This window comes from Vespa crabro, chromosome 7, assembly GCF_910589235.1.
Source record: "Vespa crabro chromosome 7, iyVesCrab1.2, whole genome shotgun sequence".
Taxonomy (NCBI): Eukaryota; Metazoa; Arthropoda; class Insecta; order Hymenoptera; family Vespidae; genus Vespa; species Vespa crabro.
This window is the reverse complement of record NC_060961.1, coordinates 2,645,001-2,671,009: the sequence shown is the minus strand read 5'-3', so window position 1 is coordinate 2,671,009 and position 26,009 is coordinate 2,645,001. Positions and strand designations below refer to the sequence as shown.

At 29.7% G+C, this 26,009-nt stretch overlaps 8 protein-coding genes across 26 annotated transcripts in view; 4 read left to right on the top strand and 4 right to left on the bottom strand.

Moving 5' to 3' along the window:
* Positions 1-580: 580 nt before the first annotated feature.
* Positions 581-2,219, bottom strand: LOC124425694 (26S proteasome non-ATPase regulatory subunit 9). 2 transcript variants are annotated; one of them, XM_046966393.1, is made up of 5 exons: positions 2,061-2,219; positions 1,828-1,927; positions 1,578-1,762; positions 792-1,414; positions 581-717 (listed from the first exon to the last, which is right to left on the bottom strand). In XM_046966393.1, exons 1-4 carry the CDS (start codon positions 2,193-2,195, stop codon positions 1,187-1,189), a joined length of 648 nt encoding a protein of 215 aa, XP_046822349.1. In that variant the 5' UTR covers positions 2,196-2,219; the 3' UTR covers positions 581-717; positions 792-1,186. The 2 variants fall into 2 exon arrangements, with proteins under 2 accessions (XP_046822349.1, XP_046822350.1); XM_046966394.1 differs by having other exon boundaries at positions 798-1,414.
* Positions 2,186-8,213, bottom strand: LOC124425683 (tetratricopeptide repeat protein 30A). Of its 6 annotated transcripts, none has more exons than XM_046966357.1 (10): positions 8,072-8,206; positions 6,288-6,353; positions 5,862-6,200; positions 5,664-5,799; positions 5,398-5,562; positions 5,047-5,315; positions 3,335-3,742; positions 2,880-3,264; positions 2,613-2,757; positions 2,186-2,273 (listed from the first exon to the last, which is right to left on the bottom strand). In XM_046966357.1, exons 1-9 carry the CDS (start codon positions 8,204-8,206, stop codon positions 2,615-2,617), a joined length of 2,046 nt encoding a protein of 681 aa, XP_046822313.1. In that variant the 3' UTR covers positions 2,186-2,273; positions 2,613-2,614. The 6 variants fall into 6 exon arrangements, with proteins under 6 accessions (XP_046822313.1, XP_046822316.1, XP_046822319.1 ...); XM_046966360.1 differs by lacking the exon at positions 2,186-2,273 and adding an exon at positions 6,480-6,724 and having other exon boundaries at positions 2,509-2,757; positions 7,419-8,213; XM_046966363.1 differs by lacking the exon at positions 2,186-2,273 and having other exon boundaries at positions 2,509-2,757; positions 7,419-8,213.
* On the top strand, positions 3,773-5,041 carry LOC124425692 (nucleolar protein of 40 kDa-like). Its single transcript, XM_046966380.1, has 2 exons — positions 3,773-4,128; positions 4,205-5,041. Exons 1-2 carry the CDS (start codon positions 4,012-4,014, stop codon positions 4,910-4,912), a joined length of 825 nt encoding a protein of 274 aa, XP_046822336.1. The 5' UTR covers positions 3,773-4,011; the 3' UTR covers positions 4,913-5,041.
* Positions 8,208-20,173, top strand: LOC124425688. Its single transcript, XM_046966372.1, has 5 exons — positions 8,208-8,835; positions 9,221-9,909; positions 16,216-16,335; positions 17,830-18,040; positions 18,643-20,173. The coding sequence occupies exons 1-5, from the start codon at positions 8,382-8,384 to the stop codon at positions 18,678-18,680; spliced, it is 1,512 nt and encodes a 503-aa protein (XP_046822328.1). The 5' UTR covers positions 8,208-8,381; the 3' UTR covers positions 18,681-20,173.
* LOC124425685 (DNA polymerase epsilon subunit 2) lies at positions 19,516-22,212 on the bottom strand. Of its 2 annotated transcripts, XM_046966371.1 has the most exons (5): positions 22,071-22,212; positions 21,905-21,975; positions 21,432-21,826; positions 20,654-21,343; positions 19,516-20,567 (listed from the first exon to the last, which is right to left on the bottom strand). In XM_046966371.1, exons 1-5 carry the CDS (start codon positions 22,136-22,138, stop codon positions 20,301-20,303), a joined length of 1,491 nt encoding a protein of 496 aa, XP_046822327.1. In that variant the 5' UTR covers positions 22,139-22,212; the 3' UTR covers positions 19,516-20,300. The 2 variants fall into 2 exon arrangements, with proteins under 2 accessions (XP_046822327.1, XP_046822326.1); XM_046966370.1 differs by having other exon boundaries at positions 21,432-21,975.
* A 229-nt stretch (positions 22,213-22,441) lies between these two features.
* LOC124425690 (zinc finger protein ZPR1) lies at positions 22,442-24,176 on the top strand. Its single transcript, XM_046966377.1, has 3 exons — positions 22,442-22,591; positions 22,674-23,346; positions 23,475-24,176. The coding sequence occupies exons 1-3, from the start codon at positions 22,472-22,474 to the stop codon at positions 24,008-24,010; spliced, it is 1,329 nt and encodes a 442-aa protein (XP_046822333.1). The 5' UTR covers positions 22,442-22,471; the 3' UTR covers positions 24,011-24,176.
* The window catches only part of LOC124425693 (dynein axonemal light chain 1-like), a 6,247-nt gene continuing 4,348 nt past the window's right edge, over positions 24,111-26,009 (bottom strand). For 6 of the 11 annotated variants that reach the window (XM_046966381.1, XM_046966390.1, XM_046966392.1 and 3 more), the window contains exons 2-3: positions 24,782-24,933; positions 24,111-24,692 (exon numbers count right to left, since the gene is read on the bottom strand). In XM_046966381.1, the coding sequence (XP_046822337.1) occupies positions 24,212-24,692; positions 24,782-24,933 (633 nt within the window). In that variant the 3' untranslated portion in view covers positions 24,111-24,211. Of the gene's footprint in view, positions 24,693-24,781; positions 24,934-25,014; positions 25,053-25,173; positions 25,380-26,009 lie in introns of those variants that run through there. The other 5 variants (XM_046966383.1, XM_046966385.1, XM_046966386.1 and 2 more) reach the window with 3 other exon arrangements.
* Positions 25,728-26,009, top strand: part of LOC124425684 (serine/threonine-protein phosphatase 2A 56 kDa regulatory subunit gamma isoform-like) — an 18,894-nt gene continuing 18,612 nt past the window's right edge. The window contains exon 1 of one of the 2 annotated variants that reach the window (XM_046966364.1): positions 25,728-25,894. In XM_046966364.1, coding sequence (XP_046822320.1) covers positions 25,868-25,894 — 27 coding nt within the window. In that variant the 5' untranslated portion in view covers positions 25,728-25,867. The other variant, XM_046966365.1, reaches the window with a different exon arrangement.

The window sequence follows — 26,009 nt, the reverse complement described above, 5'->3', positions numbered from 1 at the left end:
TATCTTTAATATCATTTGCGTTTAATAACACTCACTACAAAGCACTTTATACATATTCAAAATATATATACCAGCATAATTATTTTATGAATGCCAATCCATCCTCCATCGAGAACTTTATAGACCTTGTGATGCTTTTACTCATTTTGAAAATCTGTACTCCTGCGCCAAGTTTTCTATAAAAAAAAAAAAAAAAAAAAAAGAAAGAAATTTATAGTATACAATATTCTAAATAAATATAAAGATGATATAGTGTCAAAAAATATATAATGTAAAAGTCAAATAGACATTCCAAAATATATTCATTTTATTAAATAAATCATCATTCAGAATTATATTTACTCATACATAGATTATAAAAAAACTCACGTAATTACGAAGCTGCTGTCTAGTTTGTGATAAACGTTCAGCATTTACATTTTCAGCATCGTTTTTCAGAACTTGTGGATTTCTATTCCCGTTCGAATCAATAGTTTCGTTGCGTGAGATTGTACCACCGGCATTCAAAACAGTTAATTCCTGCTCACCAGGATTCACTGTGACTACGTTCGCGTAAACTTCGGCTGATTCATCATTTTTCCAAACTTGTAATAGCGTTTCAGTATTATAAAACGGATAGACAGCATAAACGAACGTCAAAGGTAACGAATTAGATTGTTCGAGCGACGTAGATTCGCATGATACCCCAAAAACAAAAACAAATAGACAAAATGCTACCTGTATTAAAAATAAATTTCCTTGAATAATACTATTTCAATAAAAAAAGCAAAAAATACAAAAATACAACTTACGATCACCTGGGTATTCATTTTGCTGATACTACTTCCCATTAACTAACTTTCAACAGAGTTATTTCCATTATATACTATGCTGACTGTTAAGGAATGCTGACTAGAAACTCACTCAGATGGATTATCTTTATCAAGTTACAATGCCAGCGACCAAAGCTCCTTCCAAGGATTACATCATCGTTAAGTACTACCAAAGAAATTTATCTATATCCGTTATTAAATGCACAATATAACAATGAAGGAATTAAAATGCAAAATAGCATAAAAATTATATTTATGAATATTAATTTATTGCCAATTAAAATACGCATAAAAATAGCTTTATATATATGTATATATATATATATATATGTATAAGTATAATCATCAGGTTTCTTATAGTTTATAATAATAATTTATCTTTCAACAACTTCTAGAGGTATTACATTACATCCCAGTAAACCATTGCCATCCCAAGGACGTGGTATTAAAGTCAGGGCCAAGATACTTGATCCACGCTTAAGTTTTATATCCAAAGACTTATACCTACTGTGTTCTACTAATGTCGCGATATCCTTTAAGGTCTTAAAATTTCCATAATTAATAGAGCCAAATTCTATTATCAGATCGTCGACTTGAATCCCCTGTAATAAAAGAACATATCACAAATCATTTTTATGTTAAATCTAATTAATAATTCTAATCGTTTGTCTAATAATATTGCATGATTATATTAATATAATTAATATTGTTCTTCATATAAAGATAATCAATTTTTTTTCTTCATAGTGTCATCATTATACACACTGCTACTTCAGCTGGAGAAGAAGGTGACACCAAATTTACTCTCAGGAAAGGTTCTGTTGAAAATGGTTCTTCAATGTCGCTGGTTGTTGCTATGGGCTCTTCTGGTTGATTCTCAAAAATAGAATGTACTTTATGTAAACCTTCTTCTATCTTTTTCATCAATGCTTTGTGATCATTTGTAAGGCCTAAAAAGAATCCAAAATAATCAAATTCCCTAATTGATTATAATACTTTCAAGTATTTTACATACATATTATCCGATGCCTTGCATGTCTGACTTGATATACGTTGATATCCTGTCTTGGATACCCCTCAGAATCCACCAGAGGATCATCCATACCCACATGGTTCTAAGATGTATAATTAATTTATTTAAGAATAAAACATATTATCCTACTTGAAGTACAAGTTTTTTTTTTCTCATACAAAAATATTATCTTTGACATTTGTTATATAAAATAATATATTTAATTTAATACATACGCTATCTAATACATCTCTCAGCGCGCGTATATCGGATTCAATTTTATCTCTATCTTTTATAAACCGAAGAACCTCATCTTTTGCTTCTTGAAGTTCCATATCGACCACCATTTTGCTTTTTTCTCTTGTTTTCATCTACGCTGTAGTTATCAACCGTCGGCAAACGTTTATGCGCATGTCCATTTAAAATCAACAAAATTATAAAGGACGTTTCTAGAAATATTTAAAAAGATTTCCACGATTTTTCACCTTTTTACGTATAAATAATAATATTAATATACAATCCTGTTTCTAAGATAAAAAAGTTAAAAAATATAATTTTATAAAGATTAAAACATAATCTTCTCATTAACATATGAATGTACATATTAAAATTTTTTTGTTATAAATAAATTATAATAGATATTGTTACTGAGGTATAAACCAATAGAGTAATACTTATTGTCTTTTTAATAAATATATTTTATTTTTACACTTAATATCTATATTCAATCCAGACATAAAAAATATCTAAAGCATTTACATATATTTTATATTTTATAACATGTATACCTTTAAGACGTTTGTAGCTTTAGAAACAATGACTTCAAATACCTTGCTTCATATATAACAGTTTGTATTCCTTGAGGTGGTACTGTTAGAATATCTTGCATATCAAATGGTTGTTCTATTACAGTAGGTATATCTCGTCCATAAACTAAACAATAATTATAAAATAATAATGATAAAAGTATGATAGGATATATATATATATATATATATATATATATATATGTTTATAATTAACTGTAACTTTTATATGAAAAATGAAGCTCAAACCTTCACAATGTTCCAGAAATTGAATACATTCTTGTAAAGTGGAATCTTTTAAAACTACTAGTTGTTTAGCTAATTGTTCTAGGAGAGAGAGAAAACATCTTTTTGCATAGAACCAAGTATCTGTTCCTAGTTTCTTATTATAAGGTTCTAAACTTTTCATCACTCTAGATATGCCAAATTCGTAGTTGCCTTTTGAACAATATAAAGTTCCAATCACCAAATTTACAATACAGAGATGAAATAACTTTTTATCTTGATCTTCAAACGATATTGCCTCTTCTTCTTTTTCAATTTTCTTCATTAATTCTTCAGCATCTGCATTTTGAGATGTCATAATGTAACTTACGCATAAATTTGCCAATACTATAGCGCTTGTATCTAAAATCTATAAAATGAGATATGAAATTTTATTATATTGTCATATGGAAAAGTAATTTATTTTAAAAGGCACAAACATTATCATATTTTTTTCTGACAATCGGTTCATAAAAACCTGTTGCTTCCTTAAATTTATTTTCTTGCATAAATAAAGTATGTGCTACGTTTAACTTCCATACATCATGTTCGTTACAAAATTCAACGCTCTTCCTAAAAATTTTCTCTACTTGTACATAATTCTCCCTGTCCCAATATATTTTAGCTTGTGCCATTAGAACAGGTACATATCTATCTAATGCTTCCTCATAATCAGTTACAGCTTTTTTAACAGCACTATCATCATGATTTAATCTTGCTTCTTGAACCTGTTTAGTTGCCTTTCGCAATGTTTCAGTATGCTTGTTTGCAAGATCATCGAATTTGCGATACGCTTCTTCCGGCGAAGTTTGTTGCGTAATTAATGCATCCAGGAAATCATATAAATACTAAAATGCAATAAAAAAATCGAATCATATGATAAATAAACTTCTTTTTTACAATATGTATAATTACAAAGATAGATAAGAAAATATATTGAATATTAGCCAGTACGAGGTGGGTACCACAATTTATTGATACGGCACTATACTTCTATGTTGTGATAAATCCTAACCTATATTTCTTGTTATTTATCGATTTGACATGGGTTAAAATAGTACGTTAAGAACCGTCAAATCGTTCGAAGAAAATATAACATAGAAGCATATATATAAATATGGTAAATTGTGAGGTAAATCAAATATTTCTTGGCGAAATTGCTGCCGTTCAAAATTACGGTGCTTTCGTAAGAATACCTGGATGTTCGCAACAAGGATTGATACATAGATCACAGGTATCATAAATTTTAATATCAAATATTCCAATATATTATAATATAAATAAAATTATAATAATAAAAACTTTGTCAGGTTAGTTCGGCTCATGTCGACGATGTTACAGAAATTTTACAAAAAGGAGAAAGAGTATGGTGTAAAGTTATTTCGGTGAATGATGATGGTAAAATTGGATTATCCATGAAACATGTTAATCAAGGAAATGGTACTGACTTGGATCCTAATGGAGTCGAATTACAAAGAGATATGCAAAAGAAAAAAGCCTATGTTCCGCAACAACGAAAAACTATTCAATTAGAAGCTGTTTTTAACACAACGTGTACAAAGTGTGGGACGCATGGACATTTGGCTAAAGATTGTTTTGTGCCGCCTAATGGAAAGAAGTATGAGTTAATACCGGAGGTAGAAGATGTATCATCTATTCCAAAGACACAGGATGAGCAAGAAGATAAAAAGATAGAAAAAACGGAAAAAGGAGAAAAGACAGAAAAGACAGAGAAGAAACATAAAACAAAAAAATCCAAAAAAAGAAAGAAATCTAAGAAAAGTAAGCAGCATACTGATGACAGTAGTTCTGATAATGAGCAAACAACAAAGAAAAGTAAGAAGAAGAGATCCAAAGATCATAAGCAAAAGAAAAAAAAGCGTAACAGCAGTACCAGCGATACAGATTCTAGTGATAGTTCTAGTCAGAATATTAAAAGTTACAAACGGAAGCACTCGGATAGAACCGAAGTTCGAGCAAAAAAGTGCAAACATTCGAAGGAAAAGCATACAAATTAAATTCATCTTATCTGAATGCTTATTACATTAAGATTTTTGTAGTATACAGGTGTGATAGTTGCTGTCATTATTATTACAAAGATCATGAAACTATAAATATTACAATAAAGATGTACAATAATATTATAACTTACCGGTGTCAAATACTTGTATGTTAAATGTACATTTTCAGCTAAAACATCTGCTGCTAAATCATAATATTGATATTTACAATATAGCAATAGTACATTAGCAAACGTTTCAGGTGGAAAAGGATTTTGTTGTAATAAGAATTGTAATTTTTCGAACCCTTCGCTCGGCTTTGTATCCATATTTAATAATGCTTGATTATGTAATGTAACGGCATCTAATTCTTCTTCAGAACGAGGAGGCATATCCGTTAATGCTTCTTTAGCAGCTTCATCTTAAAATCAAAGCGTAATTGGAACAATGTATTTTTACCATTTAATTATATCTTATTTAACAATTAATTTTAATGCAATTACAATTTTGCAACTGGTATTCTATAGCAGCTTTTAGATTAAAAGCTTCTGTCAAAGCTGTTTCATGAAGAGTAAGCGTGTTTCCAACACTACGAACTTCAATACCTTCTGTTGCCATACCCACGCCTAGTTCCGGATGTTCTCTAATTCCTTGCTCAATGATATCAGCTATAGAAAAAAGTATGGAATAAATTCAATTGCAAATATTTTATCAATAGACATATAATTTAATGATAATTTGATAATTTAAAATGGACATTTTATTATACCAATATGTTTTAAAGAAGCTGCATATTCTTTTAGTTTGAAATAAGAGAGAGCAACATTATAGGACAAATGAGGTTTAAATCCTGTAATTTGTAAAGCATTTGAGAATTTTTTTAAAGCTTGTTCATATTCCTCTTCCTGGAAGAAATACAAAATGTTCATGTACAATTTTATTTCTTTTTTATGTTTTAGTGTTATACCTTGTATAGCAGACATCCCAAATTTACTTCTGTATCCACATCATCGAGTGGACATTGATCTACAAGATTTTTTGCAGCTACCATATCTTCTTGACCATACTTTATGGCTGCTTGTAACTTCTTTACTTTATATTCTAAATTACTTGAATCAACGATAGTCAAAGAAACTGTCCAAGCCTCTTGGTACATACAAGCTTGATGCAAAGATTGAGCATGATAAAGCTTATATATATTTTCTTCTGGACATATTTGAACCAATTTTTCGTAACAGGTAGCTGCTGCCGCAAAGTCTTGCATATAAAAATGACAATGAGCAAGAAGCGATAAACAAGGTCTGGACTGCAAAAAAAAAGTCATATACACACATAAAATCATTTATTTACAGCAGATAACAAAAGATACATATAAAAAATCAACGGGCCATACATCAGGATGAGATTCAAAAAGGGTCGTTAACACTTTGATTGTATCTCCATATCGCTGTTCCTTGATCTATAATTTGAATTATATTTATAACAATTAATTTTAATCCATTAATTATATAAAAATAAAAAGATCACATAAATGCTTTTAAAATATGTATAGGATACAAGAAAAAAAAAAAAAGAAAAGATCTACCATAGAATATATTGTTTTCGTATATTCTCCGTCTTTAATATATACATTTTGTATAAAAGTATTCATTTGAAATATTTCAAGTAAAAATTATGACACTGAACACGTAGCTATTCGAAACGTTAATACATGAAATGATCGTGTCACGTGCATTGTTTTGACGGACATAGACCGCGTCGTCATAGTAATACAAATTATCGCCCCCATATCATCCAGCAAGTTTATTTCTCACACCATGATGCAATGTGCTACATAAATGCATACGTGTGTATATGTGTATATATATGTATATATATGTATATATAAGTATATATATGTATTATATGGATATATATATATATATATATATGTATTATATGAATATATATATATATGTATTATATGAATATATATATATATGTATATATATATATATATATACATCGGCAGTCAATAATAGCCTACAAGTCAATTTCATACCGTTAAGAGAATATTCCATATCCATCAATCTTATCCTATCAAATATATATAGCAAAAAATATAATTGCGTATTAGAAATATTTATATATCATTATTTGAAACATAACAATCGATTAAAAACAATATTTCTCAATATATGAAAATAATGGATCTGATGAAAATTTCAAAGCCGAATATATTCATGTAGTTCTTCTTATATTAAGTAAATATTGTTTTTTTTCTTTAACGAATACTTTTACAAAGAGCCAAAATAATCTCTTATTCATGGGCATATCTGCGGATACTTTGTATCAAAATAGATATATAAATTTTTCTAATAAATAAGCATTTTTTTTTTTTTTTTTTTTTTTTTTACATATATACAAATAGAATAATATGAGGTAAATAGAACCTTTTTCTATTAGTCTGAAATTGATTACTAAGCTATTATTGACCGACGTAAATACGTATTTATTAACAATCAATAAATTGGATGAATCATACCAAAAGAAATTTTCTGTTTAAAGTTATTTTCCGTTAAATCAAAATGGATCCAAAAAAGGACGAATCAATCGACACACATAGTTTTCGAAACATTCGTATAACAATATTTATAATAAAACATTAAATATAAAACTTAATAATGATTTTTTACGTAAAATGATATAATAAAAAAAAAAATATAAATTAAAATATCGTAAAAAATTGACATCGAGGAAGAAAAAGGGAAAAGCAAAAAAACGCGTTCTGATTCGCAAAGCAAGTCGCGCCAAGTGGCGCGCCCTTACGGCAGATTACAAAGATAAAGAGTGCGGAGCTGAGTGAGCGGCGAGCGAGCGAAATGCGTCCGAATTTTTGCGAGGAATTTCCGAGCGACAGTATTTGGAGAAACGTGGAGCGTATATACGCTCGTAAGAAAGTCTCGAAAAGGTTCGTACGAAGGACGCTGTTCTTTGTTCTTCAATGATCGTCGGAGAAAAATATTATTGGTTTTCGATCCAACTCGCTCGTTCGCTTGGGAGTGTCGCGAATTTGTTTACACAAACACACACAGATCTATATGTGTGGATAAAAAAAAGTAAACGTGTGTCAGTGCATTGGTTTAGTGTAGCCGCGTCCTTGTCTGTCTTTCTTTCTTTCTCTTTTTCCCACCTCACCTCTCCCTGACGTCCCTTCCTCCATTCTCGAATATATCTATCTGTTTCTGCTCTATTCTCTTTCTTTTCTTTTTTTTCTTTCTTCTTCTTTCTTTTTCTTCCTCCCTTTCTCTTTCCTTTTCTTTCTTTCTTCATTTCTCCTTCCCACTAAGGTAGTAGATGTACGCCAGTACTGCGGTATTCCGATAGCGCGCGCGTTATTCCTCACGCGGAGAAGGAGAAGGAGAGACGGGTGCGTGTGTGACTTCTCACATCGAAGAAATGTCGTCGATAGTAGCGGCACTTGTAGCAACGAAATAAACGGTGAAACATGTCCGGTCCGATGGTCAGTCGTTCGCAGACAGCCGACGGCGTTGATTTTAGATCTTCGATGCAAACGATACGTTGCGTCCTTTGCGAAAAGACCGACAAGCTGTCAAGGTGTTCCAGATGCAAATCAGTTTTCTATTGCACGAAGGAACATCAAAGGCGTGATTGGAAACGTCACAAAGAATTTTGTGGAATCCGTGCAACATGGCCAAATGATTCTTCGCTCGTTGTACTTTCCACAAATGATACGGATGAGAGTCATACTTCTGCTGTGACGGCCGATCATTCCTCTTCGAGAAAACGTTGCACTAAGAACACACGACCGTTTCCTAACCTAACCGACCAAACTCAACTAACCAGCAAAGTCTTCGCTGAACTAGTCGGTGATCGTGCTGTACGAGAAAAGCGCGACGACAAGGATTTTTCACGTTCTTATCCTTTGAAACTGATTCGAGGTATGATCTCACTCATCTACCTTTCTCTTTTCTTATTCCAGTTTTTTCATTTCTAAATTAATCTTATAATACAATATTAATCCGATTTTAACGGATCGGAGATAATCCTAATAACTAAAGTAAACACAACGATAATTTCAAATCGTATTTGAATCTCGATCGATTTATTACTATTTTGTTTTTTCTCCTTATTTTGCTTTTTTTTTCTTTTCTCTCTTTTTTTTTTTTTCTTTTTTTTTTCTTTTTCGTATCATTTCGTATGTACTTTGGGAGATCTCAATGTTAAACTTGTTTTACTTTCAATTCTACTTTACTTTTCATGATAACGTTATTTATTTTTGAAGGATTTCCTCTTTTCTAATATAAACATTTTCTTTATTTACAGATTCTAATAATCGATCTGAGAACTTAGTCTATTCAAAATACGAAGATCAAAATTTTAAGAAAAAACAAAACGGGGATAAATCGAAGAGCAGCTTGATTGTAAAAGCTGATGGTTGGACTTCTCCTATAACTTACGAAGGTAGTTCAGAAGATACGATTTTGGGAGCTAGAGCGGAATTATTGAATCCTGCCTTAGAAAGTTCTACAATTCTTGGTAGTTTGCAAGATTCAGAATTAGATATGCCGACGCATCATAATGGCATAAAAAATTTCCCAGATGTTCAACTTCGTGAGGAAGACCTTTTACCCCCTTTTTTGCATAGAAATAAGAACAATTTAGAGGAACTGATAGGCGAAATTTGTAGAAATGTGATCAGAGACATGAATGAATATGGTGTGTGCGTGGTAGACAATTTTTTGGGTGCTGATAAGGGCCTTGCGGTGCTAAAAGAAGTTTTAAATATGTATAGTGCTGGGTTATTTAAGGATGGACAATTGGTTTCCAATAAGGCTAGTGCAAACGATTTAAAAACAATTCGAGGTGATCAGATAACATGGCTGGATGGAAAAGAAAAGCCATGTCAAAATATAGGCATGCTAATATCTCAAGTTGATGCTATTATCATGAGGGCAAACAAAATGCACAATAATGGCAAGATGGGAAGCTATACGATCAATGGCAGAACAAAGGTAAGTAAAGGGGTATAGATTTTTGTAAAAATTTCTATGTTTATTCATAAAAAAAAAAAATGTCGTGCATGTAATAATTTTGATTAATTTATATAATAACATTGTAATTTGATATTTTTCATTTAATTAAATTATTTCTCCGTTTTTTCATTCGAATAAGAAAACGATAACTTTATCGCTACATACAAAATGATATGATTTCGAGACTTAGTAACATTAATTATCATTTGTAGTAAAAAAAGAAAAAAAAAAAAAAAACTAATATTATCGTACTTCCGTTATTTGTGCTGATAGAATCAATATTTCGAATAATCTCTCTCGATTGAATTTACCAAATATTCTATCATTTTGTTATTATAAATGTACATAATAATCGAGAAGAAAGAAAGTATTTTTTCTTTGTACGATAATATTCTTTAAAACTAATATAAAATGTTTCAATAACAGTAGCGCAAACAAATGAAAGGGTGCCGTAGTAAGAATACGTGTATGTATTCTTTCTCTACTATGGTCGGTGCGATCAAATATCAGTTGTAAAATTAGCTGAACCATTTAGCATGAGCTTTTCCAGTCTGGGATTATTTACACCGTTGATTACACAGATAGAAATAGGTTGACAAAGAAGGAACGTTAAAAGTAACATTCTTCATATACGTCGTACGATCAATAGAATTTTTAATATTTACTTTGTAAAATTTTACAATCTTCATTGTGATACAAACATTGTGATTCATTTTAGAAAAATCATTTTTAAATATTTACATTTCAATTATAAGGTTTTCGATAAATTGCAATTTTGAAATCGAAACAAAAAACAAAAAAAAAAAAAAAAAACGAAAGAGAGAAAAAAAGAAAGATTGTTAATCGTATAAGGATACACACGAAAGAAAGAAGAAAGGAGAATGGATAGGAAGGGAATAAAAAGAACAAAGAAGAAAAAAAAAAAGGAAAAAAGAAAAAAAAACAAGATACAAAAAGGAAAAAAGGAAAGTAGAAGGAAGAGTAGGAATTTAGTGGAGAAGGTCAGGATCCTGAAATCGTCGCGATCTTCGAAAGAGATCTCGGACGTTGAACGAACATGGCTCGCGGGAGAGAGGGGAATGGTAGAACTCACGAAGTGCAGTCGGTCACGTACGCCTTTACCAACTCCCCACTCCTTCCCCCACCCGTTTTCTCGTTTATCCGTGAAGCCACCCACGAGCCGCGTCATTCGTACGTATTACGTACATGCGTACACACGTATGTATGTATGTATATATATATATAAATAAACAAATAAATATATATACATGTATATATATATATATATCTAGCATGTCCACTTAGGTAGAAAGCGGCAGTTTTATTTGCGCTTTTTATTTTATTTTTTTTTTTATTTTATTTCTTTTTTTTTTTTTTTTCGAAAATCGAAAGTTGATTCAGGCGAGAATTGTTCTCTAACCTTCCTGAAGGTGAACGTCTTGCGAAAGGAGAGGTGTGCGGAGAATTGCGCCAAAGATTTATCATGATTCCTATATAGATGTATCTATATTTCTTATTACGTAGAAGCAGTTAGCAGTTTTCTCTTTTATATATATATATATTTTTTTTTTTTTTTATTTAGTATCATTCTTTATGATATATTTGTAATATATTATCATTATTGTTTATAAAAAAAATGTATCACTACGATGGTGAAATTCAAAATTAAAATATTAATGTCGTATATAATGACGATTCTAAATGTATAAAGTTCAATTTGTTAAACTTTTGATTCATTTTATGTACACGCACGCATACATATAGCGGGTCAACAAAATATTCGATCAGTTTTTCGAAATCGAATAACATTTTGTGAACTGGATAAAAAAAAAAAAAAAAGAAAGAAAAAAAGAAAAACAAAGAAGAGAGAAAGCAAGAATACGCGTATATTCTGGTTGTTAAGTAAATATATTATAGGATAATTAATGATTTTATTTTTTTTTTTTTTGTTTCATCAACGATAAAAAAAAAAATACAAAATGTGCCTTTTCATTATCACAAAATCTTTCTATGATTATTCAAAAATTTATATTCACTATTTATCCTTTATAGAAAGTGAAGTTATTTAATTTTTAAAGGGTATCTGAATATTTTTGTAGGTGTACTATATATTTGTAAAACGATTTCGCTTCGATTCTTTATCTAGTGTGCGCACGTACGCACATTCTGCGACGTTTATTATTAGACCGATAGATTTGGGATCGAATAGACTCTCCGAGGCCTATTTTAAACAATTGATACACCTATCGATTGAAAATCAAACTATAAAGAGAATAAAGTCGAAACTTATAATACGAATGTATTTAACGATACGTCAATTATAAGAGAGTATAAAGGTATCGATCGATAGTAGAGTTCAAAGGAGCGCGCTTTTACCACTTTATCGCTCATCTATGTAGAATTTTACGCGACGTCAAACGTTCAGCACTAATCGAAGAACAAAAGGATCCATTAATTCATTTTTACTTATATTAGAAGGGAACAATGTAACTCGATCAATCTAATCGATTTTATCGAGATAAAAATAAAAATAGAGAGAGAGAGAGAGAGAGAGAGGGAGAGAGAGAGAGAGAGAAAGAGAGAGAAAGAGAGAGAAAGAGAGAGAAAGAAATACCCGGCAATATTCAAACGATCGATCGATTTATTCTCATCGATTTATTGACTTGCAAGCATTCGACCGTTTGATAAATATTTTCCTATCTTCGCTTATCCTCGAACATGACGTATTTGTTTTATTTGGCAATCAATTCTAATCCTTTTCCCTCGACTTCTCTCTCTCTCTCTCTCTCTCTCTCTCTCTCTGTCTCTCTTTCTCCCCTCCCCGCCTCTCTGTTTCTCTCTGATTGCTGATGTGACGTTCCAACAAGAAATTAGTAGATTGCTCCTGTGCGATATATAGGATATATAGAATTTTATACGAGTATCTTAAAATCTCTTTAAATTCTGTTCGCGACTGAGATAAAATTAGATCATGTTGAAATAATAATTGTACCTTTCCTTTTTTTCTTTTCTTTTTTTTTTCTTTTTTTTTTTTTTTTTTTTTTTTTTTACGTCGCCGTGATTTAACCTCGAACAATAATGCGCTTCTCGCAATCGTCCTATTTAATTGGCTCCTCGCGCCGCCGCGCAGTTTATTCACGTTTTGTTGATTCCACTTATAATCCGAATAAAACGAATCAAAACCGATTGTCCTTGTATAAAAATTTTCAGGATAACTAAAAATGATGAATATTTTTGCGAATCATGAAAATCATATGATTATGATAATTCTAACGAGCAATTTAATTATTTTTTTAACATAATTAAAGGTATCATTAAGAAAAATTTTTTACGATCGACGATGACATTCTTATATTCAATTTTTATTTTATAATATGCATATAATATCATGGCAATCTAATATCACAACGATATTATTCGTTAGACTGTGTTATATTCACCGTAGCTAATCAGAGAAGCGACAATTATCGCGTTGCTTTTTATCGTGTCACGTACTTTTAAGTAGATTGTCCTTTTCTTATCAGAACATTCTTCTTCATTTTGTAAAGTGTTTTCTCTGGATAGACAAAAAAGAAGAGAAAAAAAGAATTATCAATCTTTACGATTAATAGAAAAATAGAAAGTAAAATCCTTAAAGGATAACTTAGGCGAATTTTTACAAAATTCTTCCTTACAACGTTTGATTTTTTTTTTCATCTTTTTTTCTTTTTTTTTTTTTCTTTTTTCTTTTTTTTTTCATAACTTCTTAATTTATTTTTAAATGACACGCTAATCAAACAGATATTTTGCAGGATATTTAAGGAACGAGTTTTTTTTCTTTTTTTCTTTTTAAATGTTTTCCTTATCGAATATATACGTCCAATAGAGATTATTATAAGTATCAATGGTCACAATGTGTGATTATCTAATATGTTATGATAACGCATTCGTCTTTCTTTCATTCTTTTTTTTTTTTTTTCTCTTTATTTTTTCTATAAAGTATTCTATAGAATTTAAATTCGATGATTGTACGTACTGGTCATATTCAAACATTTCTTTCTTTCTCATGTTGAATTAAAATACTTATATTTTTCTTATAATTATTTTCAAATGAATAAAGATTGTTATTTTAACAGGCACAAAAACGTGTTTTGTACACGTGATGATACATACGTTCATACATATATACATAAAGACGTAGAATGTAGATAAACCTCGCGCGTGTTCCTTACGATTCGTATTTACGCTCGTTCATCGTCCTCAACGAAATGATACACAACTTCGATTTAATGTCGTAGCTTTTATACATTATTTATCGCTTGTACACCTACATCCATTAATTTATCATAATTGGATGGTGGGTGGTATAAAGGATTCTCCATGGATCTAAATTTACATTTCTGTATCTTGTATTATCCCTTCGATTTTATTCTATAATAAAAAATATTAATGTATTGGTAATATACATATTTATTAAAGATCTGACAAGCCAATGGTTTGTTTATATGTAATTGGCTAATGATATTAATTTTTTCGTCGCTATAATTATTATTAAGTAATACAAACTAAAAGTTACTTGTTTTCAAAGATGAATATTAAAAATGATCCAAATGAATATTAAATGTGGAACATTTTATCATGAAATAAATTTTTGACCTTTTGACTTAGACATTCTTCGTTACATATATATATATATACATAGCTATACGAATATTACTGATATTTTTTGTTGTAGAATAAAATCGAAATGATAAAATGAAAGAAAATAAATAAAATTCATCATACTAAATTAATAGCCTTAGATGTACATCAAAGTCAATATACAATATTGACTTTATTAATGAAAGTATCCACTCAATATTCATTTGATAATTTTATATTCATAATATTTTTTAAGACAATATGTCCGTCTTTTTTTTTTTTTTTTTTTTATGTCGTTTTTTTATGTTATGTTTTTATTAAATTTGTACGTGAGATTTTAAGATTGACAAAGATACAATAATAAGCGAAGGACAAGCCTAGGGCCAAGGCTAGTGTTACACGTGTTTCCAATTGATAGAGATACGTGATAACTCGCACGAAGGGTTAAAGCTAGGCTAATAGTCATTTTTTAAAAATGTGACTTTGTCATGTTCTTTGTATCTATGTTTGCCAATGTGACTAGATCATGTTCTTTGTATGTACTTTTCATATCGTTAGAAATATCATACAGGGACGCAGACACGTGTATTCTTTATCATTTTTATCATTACATTAATTTTTAATCATTACTTTAATTCTTCTTAATGAAATATCATATGAAATAAAATAATTTTTGAGAAATTATACACACACACACGCGCGCGCCCGCACGCAGAGACACAATATACATATAACGAAAAGTACTTATTATTTATTTTCATTATCTTGTTTGTATATCTATTGTTCGTTTTGGTGCAAACGATTAGTTACTATAAAAAAAAAAAAAAAGGAAAAAAAAAAAAGAAAAAAAGTAACATTATATAAATGAATGTCGTGCAAATACGAATGTCGTTTATATAATTAATTAGGAGAGAAATCATAGAGGTTAAAGAAAACTTTGTTACTGTTACTTCTGAATAACAGAAAACTGCGGGAATACCCGGAACATTTGATATGTTTTGTTATCGAATTTTCCTCGTTGTCGAATGCACACATGTTCCAATATAATAACATAGCTTCCTAACATTTAGTCACTTCTATTACTACATCCATAAGTAATACTCAAAACTCAAAAGAAACAAAATTTCACTTCTTCAGATGTAAAAGTACGATAATGAAATTTCAAAATTGTGATTATAGTTAAAAATTCTGTATTTTTAATCCTCTATAATGTGAAACTTGTAATATATAATTTAAATTAATATAATTAACATTATTAAAAATTAAAATAATTAATATAGTTATACTATACTCTCTCCAAATATAATTTATACTTAGGAAAGATTAATTAATTTTCCGGATATGAACTAATTGTGATACTTTTCTGACGAAAAAATAAAATAAAATAATATGTAAATTAAAAAAAAAATATATATGTATATATATATACTGCGAGGTCTTTTAAGTTACATACATGATATTATAAAGGGTTAACAAAATGAAGATACGAATGTACAACGTACATCGTACTTTCAAAATTTAATATATGTGGGTCATTGCTCGATAACGCGACTAAGTTTTCTCTCTCTCTTATGATTTTTTATTGACCTTTTCTGCGACGTAACACAACAACATTCATTTCTTCTCTCTTATGTTCTTTTTTTCTTTTATTTCCTTTTTTTCCAGGCAATGGTAGCTTGCTACCCTGGTCACGGTTCGCATTACGTGAAGCATGTGGATAATCCTAACCGGGATGGACGATGCATCACTGCGATTTACTATCTAAATCAAGATTGGGACATTAAGGTAAATCCTTTGCCATTTTTAATCATAATCACATTCTTTTCTACTTCACTTATTTAATTATCGAATTCCATTTGTAATTTCGTATATATTTATGTACTATGAAAACGTTCGCTTTATCGGTCATTAAAGAAAAAAAATTCATGTATATTGATTTCTCAATGTCTTCTCAGACGCCATGTTGAATTATATAAAAAAAACTTGAAGAGACATATATATAAGGTATAAAAAATAAAATACGTCATACATTCTCAATATATACATTTAGAGTATACAAAGAAATAATAGATCAAAAAGAAATTTTCCGCTAAAAAATTCCTTTTTTTTTTTTTCGCTTTTCCTTTTTCTTTTCCTTTTTTGAAATATGTAGCATACGTAGACATATATATAATACATAGTCGATTCATGCATATGATTCACGCATTTACGAACATATTCGTCATCAAAAAGCAAACTTTTAGCGCAATAAATTTGAATCATGTTGTTTAAGAATATGTTCGAATGAAAATCTTGAATATGTAATCTCTATTCGTTTGTAATCATTAAAAACTGGGGTTTCATATTTCCAACGTCCTTATAAGACGATTCAAAAACCGTGTCCTTCGTACGAAAATAGGAAAAAGTAAAGGCATGAAGGGTTTTAAGATGCTTACGTGCTGAATCCAACGTACACCCACGTATAAGAGACAGCAAGAACTCGTATGGCTCGAGTTTTCTCGCTTGCTTGCTTGCTTGCTTACTTGCTTGCTTGCCTGTTGAGCAATATTTACGTTGACCTACACGATAAATATGGGAGACTTTTAACACATGTTCTGTTCAAGGACTGCCGTACCAGGTGTAGGATATTTTAAAAGAACGGAAGTTTGATACATAAGCTGTCTCTCAGTTTAATCTCTATTAGAATCACTGAAAAGATGCAGTTGTTAACTCTCTATATTTTATTCATGTAATTTTAATATCATGTACATATATATACACATACATATATTATATTATATATATATATGAGCCAATAATTATGAAAATGATCTAGATCATATATTTTTCATTTTGAAATATTTGGATATTTAAGTTTGAATTATTTAAAAATTATTTTTCTATAATAACGAAAAGAAAAAAGTAAATATATCTATTTATAATATGATTTTAAAATGTTAAAAATATCGCCCGATAAAATATGTCTTTTAATGTCTCAAATGTCATTTTCATAATCACCAATTTATATATATATATATATATATCCATTTTTTTTGTTTAATTTTATTTCATCTTACTCGACACAAAAATAATTTCATTTTGTTGCAATAAAAAATTAATATGTTATAGAGAATTGATGTTGAAGATGTTTTGTGTCATTGTCAAATTTTAAATGACTATTTCTCTATATATATTTATATTAAATATTAATCTTGGAAATTCGATTTAATCTAATTGTAAATAATCTTTTTTTTTTTCCCCCGAATAATCATATATCGTTGATTCATTTTATAATTATAGAAAAATGGAGGCCTTTTAAGGATATTTCCAGAAGGTTGGCGCGACCAAGTAGCCGATATCGAACCTCTATTTGATAGAATACTCTTTTTCTGGTCAGACAGAAGAAATCCTCACGAAGTACAGCCGGCATACAAAACGAGATACGCAATCACATTATGGTACTTCGATGCCGAAGAAAGGAACCAAGCTTGTAGAAGGTATCAAAGGGAAAGTAGGTTGATGATCGAATTTACCCCAAAATTTTCCTCAATTTATACTTTGAATTTTTCGTTTAGTAATTAATTCTTGTTAACTCATTTCATTTGAATAATATTTCATTTGGAACAAGATTTAATCTATTAAACTATTTTTTGTATATATTTTGAATAAATTTATGAAATATATCAAATTATAAATTGAATATAAAATATAGATAAACTGTTAGATATTGATAAAAAAAAAATACATACATATATATATATATATATATATATATATATATATATATATATGTGTGTATAAATAACAATATATTATAAAGTTTTTACAATAAAAATAAAATGTACGTTTTGTTCTTTCTCTTATTTTTGCTTCATTTGTTGCTTAAATAAAAAAAAAATCCGTGATGGCGTCACTGAAGAGGAATTCATTAAAAAATAAAAATAAAAATGCCAACGAAGAGAGATTCATTAAAAAATTCGTCATTAAGAAAAAAAAAAAAAAAAAAGAAAAAAGAAAAAAAAATCTCGTCCCAAATGTAAAGACAAAGTTAATCGTATAAAATAAACTTTTTTTCTCACAATGTGTACATTATTTTCTTTCTTTCTTTTTTAGGAGAATTATTACATGCAAAAGCGGCGGAGAGTTCATGAGACGCAAAGTCTGAAGGACCTTTAGACCGTCCGTCGACTGAAATTCTAACTTTAATAGCTGAACTTACACACCTGTACATAGTTACATATGAAAAGAAAGCATTGGTACATAAAACGTATTATTATGTATTAAGTATATATATATATATATATATATATATATATATATATATATATATATGGAGTGGCTATATATATAGCCGATAAATTTTGCGGGAGGAATTGAATAGTGTATAAAAGAAAAACAATACGAAAGGCAAAGGATAACGAAAACTTAAGGCTTATCACGCGTGAAAATGTGCAATAGACGTAAGAACGTTCCTTTTTTACAAATGATACTGTAACATATATAGATTATAGGTATATATATGTATACACATTCGACGTTCTAAACGCATATATCTCTGCAGTTCTTACATCGTTAAAATAATTTTTAATCACATTTTCTTCTTCTTCTTCTTCTTCTTCTTTTTTTTTTCAACGTGATTTTAATGCTCAAAATCTTCTCACCAAATATTTCAAATAACAACTTTAATATCTGTTTCGTTGTTATTTAAAGAATAATTATTTCTTCCTTTCATTCTTTTATCTTAATTTTATGCGAATACTTTAACACGAATAAGTATTGAATTCTTTGTCCTTGGTAAAATTGAAAAAAATATAGCTTTGTCATATCGTTCTAATATAATTTAAGTGATCTAAGCTCCATTTGATTCTTACATATGGACAATTATATTTATATAATTATGATGAAACAATACGCATATACAAGTGAAAAATATCGTTGAATGATTTTCCATTTGTACTGTGTAATCTCATGTGACATTATTGTTTCTTTTTTTTTTTTTTTATTTTTTTTTTTTTTTTTAATCATAAAATTGCATATTTCTAAATAAAGACGCCACGATTGATTTACCAAGAATCATTCATGATTCCAGTACGAAAAATTGAGGAATATCAAGGCCCAATTTGTACTTGTAATATTGTTATATATATACTGTGAAGTTGTAGGAGCACTGTGTTTAATATTGTATGTATCTATTTATATAAATCAATAATGAAAACAAAAAATTAGTACGTATCGTTTACGTCCTCTGGAAACATTTTCGCACGTAAGATTATTCTATTAGTCCAGAACTTATTATTATTATTATCGATAAATGAAGAGCATTAGGAGAGTTTTAAAAAAAGTATATATTACGTTTCATAATGTTAAACTTATCTCTGATGTATCCAAATCGTTAGTAAACATTAATAAGTTATTTTCTAAATACTCCTTCGTATTGTATTATTGGATACAGAGGACCCAAAAATGTACCCCCGGTATTCTCGATAAGTTATTTCCGATGTTTGTTTTATTTAATTTTACATACATATAATCGACGTTAATATTTGTTGTAATTTAAGTTATGAAATAGACAAAAATTTATCAAGTATTGTAAAATGACGTGATTTTGTTATTTAGAAAATTAATAAATGCCTAACAAAATGTATAGATGAATATTTTCGGATAATTGATAAGAAAAAGAAAAAAAAAAAAAGAAAGAAACAACAACAACTTGCTAGAAAAACTTTAATAGTAATTTATTTATTATACATTTAATATGCTTCACTTGAAATTTACTGCGTACTTGGAATTTCACAATCTTCGATTATATTTGCTGCAGGTACGTATGTCTTAAATGAAAACTTATTATTTGGAAATGATCCAGGATTAATCACATGGCAATTTGAGTAAACAGTCGAATATGGTTCGTACTTATCCGCGACTACAATTAAATCGGGCGTAGGATGTAAACGTAAGGCATAATCGTGTGTCCAATAAACAGGACTTGCTGTAAGTGTTAAAGGAACCAAATGTGCTTGGCAAATAATAGATTTAGCGAACTGAAACATATTAAATAAAGTTTTCCTTTTGTAAAAGAAAATTTTCATTTCAATTGTTTATATTTCATGTATATTAAAAAACTTACATGATTAGGTACTTTTGATTCTTCTCCACTAGGAAAACGTAAAGTATTTCTACACATTTTTATCAATATATCTTCTCTATATACCACAATCTCTTTAGTACAATATTGAATTCTGCAAGGATTAGTGGCAAATATAGCTTCTGGTATAGCTTTCTGGATATCTTCGACCACATATTTGGACAATGATCGTCTTGGTAAAATCTTTGGTGCGCCCAAATCACAAGGACCAGGTACAAATATAAATTTCGAAGACGCCTTTATAGTCGGATATTGAATTATTAAATCGGCTAATTTTTTGAAACCTTCCTTCATTGCTGCTGGACTGAATTCATTTTCAGGAAAACTCAAAAAATTCCCACATATTACAAAAGCTATTGGTGGAATGTCCACTAATCCATCCAACATAATTTTAAATTTAGATAATACAACCGAATTGTCAAGCCATAAATCTGATAAAAAAATTATCATTCCATTTTGATTGGATTCTTCATATACTTTCAATTTTTCAGATAATTTCAATGACGTAGGATGAGGTCCACCAAATGTATTAGCATCTCCAAAATCTGCACGTGAATTATCAGACGATTCTGGCGGTGGAAATCCTATTTCTTTAACATATAATACCCCATTAGTGTAAGTACCACTAACTAATACCATAGAACCTTCCATAATCAAACCATCTTGAAAAATGTATATACAATTGTAAAGAAAATATAGGTGAATATAATAAATGTAATAATGTCTATATAAAATTGATGAATTAGATTAAAAAGGATATTGCATGTCTCAAATCAATTTTTAATGCTCCTCCTGGGTCTTCCAAATAATAATGATTTTCAGAAAATTCAGCTATAAGGCCTAATAAGCAAATATCCCTTGTTTTACTCTCGCTGTACAAGGATTCAATAGGTGTTAATTTTATTTTGGATACATTTTTTTCTCCAAGCTTACGCGAAGTGAATAGTTCATGTCTTAATATTCTATATAATATAGTTTCAAATCTATCTTTAAAAAGTATAGTCTTTTGTGTTACATCTGAATATAAATCCATAGTGCTTTTATGTAACACAAATTTTTTCTTGTTAAGATCATATGTAATCTTTGGTATATCATACGCATCAATGACATTTAATTTTGTCTCAGTTTCTTTTAATACATCTGATCTCATAAAATCTGTAATAGCAATTCTAATGTGATCTATTTCCACATGTGGATTTTCTAAATTTTGGGATAATACTCGCTCTACCACACCCGTAAGCCAATTTTCTTGTTCATCCTCATTTACTTGTGATAATTGTTTGGCAACAGAAATACTAAGTGTTCTAAGCAAAAGAATTTGCATAAATTAATGAAAATTAATATTTATTATCCAAAATGATTAATATAATAATTTGTATTGCTAAAAATATCATCTTACCTTGATAATACAAGTCCATAAATAGAGAAAGTCGATTGAACAATTTTAATTAATTTTTCATCAACCATGATTTAAACAAATCTAAATTATTACAAATTTCATAAGAATTTAATTCTAGTTTTTATAAAATGTACATCCTCTTTTGAAACGAAAATACTGTTAGACGTAAGAATACTTAAAGACGTGTTTATGTACTTTCCCGCCTTTTTCTTTATTACCTTGAAATATCATTGATATATATCCGTAAATCTATCTAAATCTATCTATAGTCACAATATCAAAACATAAGATGTTTGTATATTCTGTACGAGTTGCTCTTCTTAAATATTTTGCTTAACGATATACTTCGTGGTCATTTGCAATAAATATAGGATGTAGAACATAACCAAAGAAATAAGAAAATGGCAGCGAACGAAAGGGAGGTAGAATCTCTTAAACCACTTTTTCGTAATCTTATGGCAGACGATCCAGAACCAGAGGCTACAGAGATAGAAAGTCTTTGTGTAAATTGTGGTAAAAATGTAAAAGAAATAGATATATTTTTATAAAATTAAAAATATACGATATTTCGTTGTTGACGATATTTGTTTCATCTATATTTAGGGCATTACAAGACTTCTCTTGACGAAAATACCGCATTACAAAGATGTCGTGGTAATATCCTTTGATTGCGAGAATTGTGGTTATCAAAATAATGAAATTCAAAGTGGAAGTAAAATATCTGAAAAGGGTATTAAAATTACCTTGGAAGTTAGCTCGCCAAGAGACTTGAATCGTCAAGTAGTAAAGTCAGATTATACCAGTGTTCATTTGCCCCAAATAGATTTTGAGATACCTGCAAGATCTCAAAAAGGAGAAATTACTACGATTGAGGGTATAATAGATCATAGTATCGAAGGATTGGAACAAGATCAACCAAGACGCAGAGAAGAATATCCAGAAACTGCAGAGGAGATAGATAAATTTTTAACAAAATTACGTGATCTTAAAATACCTAGCAAACCATTTACAATTATTTTTAAGGATGTCTCCGGAAACTGCTATGTTGAAAATCCAAAGGCACCGCTTAAGGATTCTGAATGTAAAATTACTTACTTTAACAGATCGGAAGAAGAAAATCGTTTATTAGGGATATATAATGACAATACAGAAGGTCTTTTAACACCTATACAAGATGGAGAACATACTCTTGAAGATATTGAGGGTGAAGTTTTATCTTTTCCTACAAATTGTCCAGATTGTAATAGTCCTTGCGAGACTAATATGAAACTGACGAGTATCCTTTTTCCTAAGGTCAACAGTAATTGGCTAATCATTCTATTCCTTTACGAAACTTTTTATTTATTATAATTAAAAATTATAATATATTAAAGATATTTACTTTTTCCTTAAGTTTTAACACAGACATACCACATTTTAAAGAGGTCGTAATTATGGCAACACTATGCGAAGCATGTGGTCATAGAACTAACGAAGTTAAAAGTAGCGGAGGAGTAGAGCCTCATGGAGTAAAAATAGAGGTAACTGTTACGGGAAAAGAGGACTTTACTAGAGATGTATTAAAGTCTGAAACATGCTATATGGAAATACCAGAACTTGAATTAGAAGTTGGCCCAGCTGCTTTAGGTGGTAGATTCTCTACTGTAGAAGGGATTATTGCAGCGACTAAAGAACAATTATCATCATCTACTACTTTCACGGGTGATAGTACAGATGCTGAAAATGTTAACAGAATGCAAGCGTTTATATCACAATTAACAGGCGTTCTTGAAGGGAATAAAACAATAACTTTAATATTGGATGATCCAGCTGGAAATAGTTACATACAAACCCTTTCTGATGATGGACCCGATGATAAATTGAAAATCACAAAATATGAAAGAAGCTTTGAACAAAATGAAGAACTTGGACTCAATGACATGAAAGTGGAAAATTATTAATAATGCAGTGACTTGTATGAAAGAATGCGAACATAATATCAGGAAAGTACAAAGAAAGAAGGATACGTATTATACGGAATTATAAATAATAAGAATGCAATATTGTAATACATTTTTATCATGGGTTTAGGATACAACATGTAAATACATGTTTTATATTTTGTTCTTTGATTAATTTTCTTTCATCCGATGTAATGCATCTTAAAAATCGTCAGCAGCACGCCTAAAACAATATTTGAGTTTTATTCCTTTTTCTAATCTATTATAACGCTTAACCCTCTCTAACACATACACTATCGGAATCGAATCAAGTTTCTTCAAATTTGGAAATTTTTTCATGACCTGAGTACGCCATGTCTCAGTATCCATGGTTTCGCATAAGGGATTATTTATAAATAATAGATCTTCTAAATTAGGAATTTCTTGAAAACGATTGAATTCTACCCAATCTCGTATCAAATTATTACCAATATAAAGAACTTTGAGGGCCTTAAGTACGTTCACACCTTTGGTTTTTTCTATTATATTATACGATATCCATAATTCTTCTAAATGATCTCCTACCGCCTCTAATCCGGAAAAACTTTTGATAGAATTACGAGCCACTGATAAAATTCGTAAATTTTTTAAAGAATTAATGCCACTGATTCTTTCTATCATGTTAGTGGATAAAGATAATTTCCTAGAAATATATAAATTATCATTAGTTATTATTTTAATTGTATAATACACCATATCAATAAGAAAGTATATGACAGTTTAATGACTAACACTACATTGGCCAAAACAGCCAAACTATTATCCATTTTTTCAATTGGTGGCCATTGAAACGATAAAATGACCTCTTTTGCTTCGGCAGCATTCAATCCCGTTTTTTCTTCCCATCTTTGAATCGCCTCTTTACAAGTCGTAGGTTTAAGATGCTAAAATTTCCAATTTTTTAGATTTCGCAAATATAAACTCTATCATTACTCTACTAGTTATATTTATATTTTAAATTATACTTTTGCAGCGGGCTCCATAATTGATTCTTATTTTGTTTCTATATCAACAAAAAATTAAATTATTTTTGTGTAATAATCTCGAAACAATAATTCTCACAATGTTCATTATATTTCAATAATATTTCAGATGTTTATACAATCGATTAAACGCCGGTGTACCTTTTGTTATCTACTTTACTACCATTTATAGAATATTAACTCAATAACCTCTTATTCTATATGTATTTAACGAAATCTATTTATCAATAAACAATGAATTGAAAATAAATTTCCCGCTCTTGAGGAGTAACTAATTTTAACGATCATTCGATTAAGTATACGATAATATTTTATATCCAATGAACATCTAAAGATAATTTATATCCAATGATCATCGCAGACCAATAGAAACGTACTCCTACAGATATAACTATTTTCATTGGAGAATTATCAACCAATAGGAACTTCGTAAAAATATTCGTCCACAATATATATAAATATAAATTTCTTTCTTTTCTATATTAATAGCGTTGGTGGCGTGATACCCGGTGAAAAAAAATATCTATATAAATTTATGAGATATGCAAAGATAAAAAGAAAAAGAGAGAGAGAGGGAGAGAGAGAGAAAAGATGTAGTATCGGTGGCGCGATCGGTCTTGCGTAAAGGAGAATGAGAGATGGCGATGGCGGCGAATATAGAACGACCAATAGGGAGGGCCAATGGCCGGCGCATACATGGATGCCGTGCTCGTGCGTCGTCGGCTCGTCCGCCACCAGAGACCGACGTGCCGATACGCGCGCTCTCGTGGGCGTACTCGTGTTCGCGTTCCTTTCGATTTTCACGCGTTCCCGTTCTTGTAAAGCTCTTTAAAAAATGCCGAACCTGCTAAGGAAGGAGAAGGTGCGTCTGTCACGGTAGTTCTCTCGTGTCGCGCGGTGGTGTCTTTAGAACGTTACCACCAAAGTTTTTCTTCGCACGCGATCGGTCTGTCCTACGGATCAGTCTGTCTTTATTC